At 41.1% G+C, this 7,678-nt stretch overlaps 2 protein-coding genes across 7 annotated transcripts; one reads left to right on the forward strand and one right to left on the reverse strand.

The window, feature by feature from the left end:
* Positions 1-798: 798 nt before the first annotated feature.
* On the reverse strand, positions 799-4,256 carry kbtbd4 (kelch repeat and BTB (POZ) domain containing 4). Of its 5 annotated transcripts, none has more exons than XM_019857188.1 (5): positions 4,177-4,256; positions 3,337-3,798; positions 3,009-3,150; positions 2,708-2,814; positions 799-2,496 (listed from the first exon to the last, which is right to left on the reverse strand). In XM_019857188.1, the coding sequence occupies exons 1-5, from the start codon at positions 4,192-4,194 to the stop codon at positions 1,636-1,638; spliced, it is 1,590 nt and encodes a 529-aa protein (XP_019712747.1). In that variant the 5' UTR covers positions 4,195-4,256; the 3' UTR covers positions 799-1,635. The 5 variants fall into 5 exon arrangements, with proteins under 5 accessions (XP_019712747.1, XP_019712748.1, XP_019712749.1 ...); XM_019857189.1 differs by having other exon boundaries at positions 4,144-4,243; XM_019857190.1 differs by having other exon boundaries at positions 4,218-4,240.
* Positions 4,257-5,229: 973 nt separating this feature from the next.
* On the forward strand, positions 5,230-6,222 carry LOC109507614 (protein FAM180A). Of its 2 annotated transcripts, none has more exons than XM_019857194.1 (3): positions 5,230-5,402; positions 5,668-5,729; positions 5,819-6,222. In XM_019857194.1, the coding sequence occupies exons 1-3, from the start codon at positions 5,330-5,332 to the stop codon at positions 6,164-6,166; spliced, it is 483 nt and encodes a 160-aa protein (XP_019712753.1). In that variant the 5' UTR covers positions 5,230-5,329; the 3' UTR covers positions 6,167-6,222. The 2 variants fall into 2 exon arrangements, with proteins under 2 accessions (XP_019712753.1, XP_019712754.1); XM_019857195.1 differs by having other exon boundaries at positions 5,234-5,402; positions 5,680-5,729.
* The last annotated feature ends 1,456 nt before the right edge of the window (positions 6,223-7,678 follow it).

A 7,678-nucleotide genomic window follows, 5' to 3' on the forward strand; every position in this document is an offset into this window, starting at 1 on the left:
GGCTAAATCTGTTATTTATCGAGACCATATACTACACCCTTTTTACATACTTTTATATACCACTCCCAACATACTTGGAGCACATAGAATGCGCTTAAATTTATGAAAACACACTTTGTAAACACGTTCTGAATGCATTTGAACACCAAACAAGTACAGAAAATCCTGTATATTGTCCTGTCCATATGTTAGATAGATTTGCCATTAAGAGGCGGGGCCTGGTGGAGTATCTTGTGTCATCAGCCAGTTTGCGTGAGTGTCTGGGCGTGAGCTCTGGCCAACAGCAGTCAACATTACAGTAAGTAAACTGTAAAAAAAAAAAAAAGATTTAATCTTTGAAAAATATATTTCTTTGCACTTGTAAAATGTATGTACTGTATTCTATTTCGTTAATTGTACCATCATATGAACTCATGCTTTCTGATATCATAGTATTATGATAACTCGACAGACAAAACGTGGAGGACGTCAGTTCCGTCAAAAGGAAAGATATAACTTTCTATTTAGGTTTGTACTATATACTATATGATAAGAAAAATAGTTAGGCACTCCTTGCAGCAGCCAGCCCACTTGTATTCAAACTGTCTCTTTGCATGCAAGTTTCTATTAAATTGTATCTCTCAAAATGTCTAAAAAAGTGTTTGTCGTGTTTCTTGTCTATTAAGGGTTCACATTATTCCCATGACACTGAAAAATATGCGGGATGCAAACGGTGAACCTTAATATAAGTGGAGTAATGTGGAATTGCCAAAGGCATCCCTAATAAAACATCAGTGGAGACAGGCGCTTCACAAAAGCTCCAAGGCAAGAAAAGTTGAATTTAAAAAGCGTCATTAAGTCGCTACAGCGATATATTTGACCAGAAACACAGTACATTAAAAAAAATACTTTTGTATGACAAACACATATGAAAAGTTAAAAAAAAAAAAAAAACAACAACACCTGTTATATATATATGCATATTAATATTTGACACTTAAGGAGTCTCTGAAACATTTCTTTCCAATCAACTGTACAGTTGTCAAAGGTTTATACAGATGTTAAGTACATGCGTGTGTGTGAATAAACATACGCGTTGCGCATCACTGGCTACACCATAGCGACATATTGTATGACTCCTCATCAAACACAACCACAATGAGACAAGCGCTCATACAAATAGCTGGATTGGTTATATAAACAGTGAAACTGGTTGAGTAAAAACACTAGAGGCTGTCTAAGGCGGGATAAGAGCATATAAAAAGTCCAAAAGTCATCTGTGCTAGGTTTCAGGTGCCTCCGAACAGGAAAAAAAAAAAAATTATATGGCTCACCCAAAGTGAAGTCGTGTTCACTGTAATGGGTTCAATTAATTGGTCAAGACAAAAATGTGTACGACAGTAATGAATGGTACGAGAAGGCCTGGCTCACCACCACTAATCTTTTTCCAAGCTTGCCTTTATGGACCCTGTTTGTGAACTGGTGCATGCTGGGGAAAAAGGGCTTTCCACCAAACTTGCCGCAAAGTTACAAAGTTTCAATTGTCCAAAATGTCCAAACCCATAACAGCATTTGATTGATGAAATGATTGAAGAGGCGTGTCTCAACAGTTGTGTCTGTTTATATATGTACATTCAGAGCAAGGAAGAGGAAACGTTAGGCCAAAACAAATTGCCAGTTTGTCAGGAGGATTTTTAGCCCTCCGATAACGGAGACGACAGACGTCGCCGGGTTGAACTTCAAGGTGTTCGCGTCGCCTTTCTTACACTTGTCCCGAAAAACATAGATGCAGCCGTTACAGCTGGCCACTTTCCACAGCGACGGCACGCAGCTCCACGCTTCAGGGAAACGCAAGCGAGTGAAGCTCTCCAGCAAGGGATTGTAACAAACTAGCGAGTCTCCTTCCGCTACGATGAAGATGACGTCCATATGGACGGCGGCGTGCATGCACCCGGCAAACGGCAGCATGTACGGCTTAATGTGACAGTTCTGGGATGCTGTGTCAAAACACTGAATGAGGCGCGACGGCTTGGTGAAAAAGTCCATGTCGTTCTCCTCGCCGCCGAGCAAATAGATTGTACCTCCCAAGTTGACGCCGGCGGCTCCTGAAACCGCCGTGTCCAGCTGGCTGGTCTCCGTCCACATGTTGTCCTTCACTGTGTAGAAGATGACGGCGTTGGACAGCGTGTCCTGCAGCGTCTTCCCGCCGAGAGAGTAGATGGCGTCCTTGCTGGAAACTGACACCATGGTGTGGTGGAGGCGGTCCCTAGGCAGCGGCGCGCAGCGCTCCCAATCCATGGTGTGCATGTTGCACTTCCACATGCGTCGTGGGATTGAGCCGCCCACCACGTAGAGGTCACCTCCGTGCTTACAAGCGGCGGTGATCTGGTGGCAGAGGCTGTTCTGGCCGCTGACGCTGATAGCGTCGTCCTCGTCGCAGTGAAGAGACACGGCCAGGGAGTGAGTCCTTGTGTCCTCTTTGCCGATCAGATAAATGTGAACGTTCTCACCGATTTCCTGAGGCCGCAGGAAGAAAAAGACTCAGAAGCTGACAACTAGGGCCTGAGAGATGAATCAGACGATATTAGGCCTTTTCAAAACAACAATTGGCTGGGGGTTTTGCTGATTTGATCATTTTTGAGGCAATAAACAAGATGGTGCTGAATCTAACAATAATCTAAAAACAGTCATGTGATGAGTGTTTTTATGAAATGTGCTGAAATTGTACCTTCAGATTTTCTTGGAGAATACAAGCAAACTCTTCTCTTTCCACTTTGTTGTGATTTATCCATGACTCAATGGCCAGAGTTGGATTCTGTGAACTTGGAACTCCATCTAGGGAAAAAAAAATACAACCACTTTGTTAGTACAACATTAATTTGAAGATGTTGTCTTTCTCTTGAAAAAAAAGTTGATTCTGTAGGTCCATACTATGAATTTAATTTGACACAACACACACTTGTAATTAATGAACTTCAATGTTTCATAAAACACATTGTGGATTGTGGCAGAGCAAGAAGCAGTACTACCTTTGATAATGTCTAAGAGTAGACACAGCGGCAGATTGAGGAACTCCTCAGTCAGATGAAGTTGGGCTAAGTGGATTTTCGCACAATGTTTGGCAGATGTGTACAACTCCTGGTCACTGTGCCTGTCTGCAAGCCACATCACCTGGACAAGGACATCACGATAAACCTTTTATTTATTTATTTATTTTTTGCGTATCATAACAACTGGGACCTGACTGTGAAACCGATGGGCCAATTTAATCTGCTGAAACTTGCCCTTTTCAAAATAATCAAAATAAATCCCGATAGGTCAGGCCCTCATTTCAACTCATGCGGAACAGCAACATACCTGTAGACAATTCTTGACCTCCACAGTCCGCGAGAGAAAGCGAGAACATTCCTCAAAAAGAGCCGTTAACTGGTACATATCTGCCATCTCGTAGGTGTCCTGCAACTCCTCCACCCTCAGTTTAATGGTCCCGTGGTAGATGTAGTCAACCAGCAGCTGGAAAACAGCAGCGCTTACATCCTTCAGTTCGATACAGCGGTTGTGGGACTCTTTGAGGTTGGAGGTGAACATGGAGCGGAAAAAACTGCTCTGCGCCGACAGCACGAGTCGGTGCAGGTGGAATTCTTTGCCGTCCACCGTGATGGTGACGTCGGCAAACAGGCCGTCTTCCAGGCACAGGTCCATGATGCTTTTCACCACCCGGCTGGAGTGGGAGCGGTCGGTGAAGGTGTACCCCTGGAAGTAGTTCTCTTCTCCCCCGACACTGAGGCCCCCCTCCTCACTGGACTCCATCTCGCCTGGCTGGGAGAAAAATGTATTCAGTATTCCCAATACTACGTTCCCAGCTTCATTTTGATTGATGAGATAATTCTGTAAATGATCTGTGCGCATAAGATGACAGAACACAATGAACGCAAAACGCAGTAACAGAATGTGGCTCCAAATAAAGGGCGATGAGAACAATGCAAGTAACGGTTACTCAATTATGGTCGTGACATGATAAACAGTAATATTTACATGCGATGTGACATGCCAGTGATGCTAACATTAGCCGTTTTGTACAGAAGATCGCTTTAGCGTATGTTAGCACAGCTCCGTGCTGTCAGTTGACGTTTATTTAAAAAAATATTTTAAACAAGATATTACCTAGGAATAATAATATCAAATCAGCACAATCACCTTGAACCACTGTAGCATGAAGAAACAACGAAACTGTTCACCGGAAGTAAATAAACTTTACAACAGTCAGCTGATCATCGTTGTCTTCTGTTTTATGCTTTTAGCTAACGTAAGTACGCTACCGCCCCTCATAGGCCAGAAGTATATTGCAGGAACATACTCGAGCCATGTCACGGATTTAATATAACCTAAATTTGCGTACAAGCACATTTGGTGCTTTAATTGCTTGTATCACATTTGTTCGGGATACAAAAATATAAATGAATTTTCACTCTGTCATTTAAAAGGTGACATTTTTAAGCGACAGGCAGCATAGCTCAGTGATAAACTGCTCGTCTTCCAGCCCAGGGGTTGGGGTTTCAATTCCCGGCCATTGCAAACTTGTGTACTTGACCAAGATACGGAACGTCGGGTTACTCATGTAACTTTGTCATCAGTAGTAAACCCCTTTGCGTATCAAAGGTAGAAGTACCGGCGCCTTTGTAAGTGACAGTCCATTTACCATATTTAAAAAAATCTACGAACCCAATTCGAAATTGTTTGACATAAACAAATAAAACCCATAAAATTCCTGTTATAAAAGGATGTGCGCACTTTGCTCACCACATTAAGAGTTATTTATTGTTTCCAGTTTTTCTTTTGTCATGTTTATATGCAGCAACATGTCCAAGCTCTCCAACCCCCAAATATTCAAGTTTATTAAACAACAAATCACCAGCAAGATCAAACCGATTTATCTATCTTGATACACAGGGTGACGAAACAATTTGAGAATAGTACTTTTTAAAAGTAATGATGTGATTTGGTTTGGCTAAATCCAAACGAATCTTCCATTTTTTTGGCTCCACTATGACCCATACTGTATATACTAATATACTTACTGTATTTGAAAAATAAAAAGTCAAGGGAGTTACTTATCCTCTATTACGGTAACTGTTAACTACCTTGATTACTTCTGCAGGATTAAAACACATTGGATCAGAAAGAGTAAGATCCAGAATATTGCTGTTTCACATCATGGCCATCTGGCTTTGGATTCCTTTTTCCAGCAGGGAAAAAAATGTGTGGTATTTGACAGTGTTGTCTCTGCCTACTCACGAATGGACAGACGAGAGAGAAGAAGGATGCAGTCGTGTCGTTCTGGAAACGAAGAATGAAGATGAAACTCCAATTAAGAATTTGGCAGCTGGTCATCATGTGGATGTGTTTCAAACAAGCACTGCAAGGTAAGTTGGAGCAGATCGGCGCTGCGACGGGGACTGAATTTAGTCCCATAATAAGACTGAGTTGATAAATATTCGATGAAACTCTCCACACTGAAGACATTTCATATTTTAACCTTGTAGTTTAATTTGCATGACAAAGCCCAATTTTCAGTGTTTGAGCGTGACTGGTTTAGACAATATAAATAATGTAGCAACTTTTCATACACGCACCACCAGTTTTATGTGTTTTGGAAAATGGATATATTTGTTTGAAATTAATCTCTAGATGCATCTGCAGGTAAAAGTCCAACTCGCTCGACAGTTGTTGATCCAAACCTGATGTTCGAGGTACCGTTGCCATGCTACAGTTCAGTCAATATAATTTACAACACTCTGGTTCCATTTAAGACAAGTTGTTTTGAAATTCCTTCTTGCAGTTTTTGCTGGGCGGTGTAGAACTCAACCAGGACAGCAATATTGTCCTGCTTGATGAGGAGATGGCATCAATGAGGCCTGGGCGGGCCTTCCTCTCTCGGGTCAATAACAACATTCCTCGAAGTTTGAGTTCCATGCAGCAGATGGTGGACGTGCTGAAGAGTCGGAGGAAGGAGCCGATGACTCAGGATCTGTTTGAGAGTCTCGTCTTGAGCATGGTGCGCTCGGCATATCAGACCGGGAACCAGCGACGACCCAAGGACCGGGAGGCCTGGGGCGAAATGCTCCTGCAGCTCGCAAATCTCACAGTGCATGAGCTGCGTGGAAGTTATCTCCTCAGTTATATGTAAAACTATAAGTGATGTGCACATGTGCAGCAATAAACAATTCATATTGATGCAACAAACTTGGCTTTTATCCTTTCGCTACAATTATCATCTAATCATAAAATCATATTCATATTTACAGTATCATCCATAGTAAGAAAAAAAATTGAAACATTTTTGTAAACGTAAGATGTAGTTTAAGTTAGGTTTCAAAAAAAAAAAACATTCTTTTTTTTTTAAAATTTCGTTAACATTTCAGTTTTGGTTATTTCGTTTGTTTTCGTCAACTAAGGCAGCCTTGACAATGTAAATTCATGTTGTTGTTAAATGTTTCTGAAAACCACTGGTTCACCGTGCCCTCACCTGCAATGATCCAAAACTGAAAAGAAAAAAAAAAGATTGTATTTACTATTTTCCAACAATAAACCAATTTGATTAGAAGTTATGGCCCAGAGGCAACGAGGTCACACTGCACAACATCTGCTCTGACCACGGAAGCCGCTAATTATCGGAAGATATCGACGCCTATGAGTCAGCTGCCTAATTAATTCTGATATTGATCTATCCAGCCACCATTGCCTTTTGACAATGAGGTCTTGGCCTTCATTCACCGGGGCCACAATAGGCTCCAGCTATGAGACCAGCCTCTTCACACGTGCACGCACACACACACACACACACACACACACACACACACACACACACACACACACACACACACACACACACACGACACTACATACACTTTGAGTGGACACATCTCCCGAAATGTGTATAAAGTTTATGAAATTTATTTCGATCTGGATGGCATTTGTGATCCTGCAACTCCATCTTGTACATGCATCAGCCACAACATTAGGTAGGCCTACACAGCTTTTATAATGTCAGCAATATGTCCTTATCAAAAGCACTTTGTCGTCATGAAAATATAACTTCAGAAATGTGAATGATCACCGTGCTTTATTTTAATTATTTTTTATAATGTTCTATAATGATTATTCATTAATCCAAAACTACATGACCAGAAAATCACAACATCCCATTATGTTGTGTTGTATTATTGTTATTTTATGTTAAAAAGCGTCTTGTTACAGCTGCAACATAAAGGTGTATTGTATTGTGTTGCATATTAGTGTTCTTTGTTTCACTATTCAATTGTACAGGCGTTGCTAATTTTGTGGCTGGTGACAGTCGACAATGGAAATATGGTTTTGCTTGCTGCATCATAAATATTGGATGAATCTGTACAATATTATTTTGACTCCATCCCAGGATAAGCAATTCATCAAATTCAAATCGGCATTGCAATGTAGGAGAATGCAATTTTCAAACTGCAAAGGCTGAAATTTGAAAAATAAAATACCATGTTTTATTTTTTGGTCGCTCGGTAGGCTTCATATCTATCAATCTATCTATAAAACAATAAGAGGATTTTTCAAAATTGTTCACCCATACTCCATTCCACCTAGTGTTTGCAAACAATTACCAATGAAGACAAGATTGGTTGTGTCTTGGCCGATAAGGTGAAATAAACCG

The sequence above is a fragment of the Hippocampus comes genome, unplaced genomic scaffold (genome assembly GCF_001891065.2).
Source record: "Hippocampus comes isolate QL1 unplaced genomic scaffold, H_comes_QL1_v1.1 scaffold186, whole genome shotgun sequence".
NCBI classification, from domain to species: Eukaryota; Metazoa; Chordata; class Actinopteri; order Syngnathiformes; family Syngnathidae; genus Hippocampus; species Hippocampus comes.

What these genes read in the sequence shown, in the direction of transcription:
- LOC109507614 (XM_019857194.1), top strand. Translation starts at nt 5,330, where the DNA reads ATGAAGATGAAACTCCAATTAAGAATTTGGCAGCTGGTCATCATGTGG. An exon ending in TTTCAAACAAGCACTGCAAG is followed by an intron (nt 5,403 to 5,667) that starts GTAAGTTGGAGC and finishes ATTAATCTCTAG; the next exon opens with ATGCATCTGCAGGTAAAAGT. An exon ending in ATCCAAACCTGATGTTCGAG is followed by an intron (nt 5,730 to 5,818) that starts GTACCGTTGCCA and finishes TCCTTCTTGCAG; the next exon opens with TTTTTGCTGGGCGGTGTAGA.
- kbtbd4 (XM_019857188.1), bottom strand. An exon ending in AGGTCAAGAATTGTCTACAG is followed by an intron (nt 3,151 to 3,336) that starts GTATGTTGCTGT and finishes GTCCTTGTCCAG; the next exon opens with GTGATGTGGCTTGCAGACAG. An exon ending in TTCTCCAAGAAAATCTGAAG is followed by an intron (nt 2,497 to 2,707) that starts GTACAATTTCAG and finishes CTGCGGCCTCAG; the next exon opens with GAAATCGGTGAGAACGTTCA.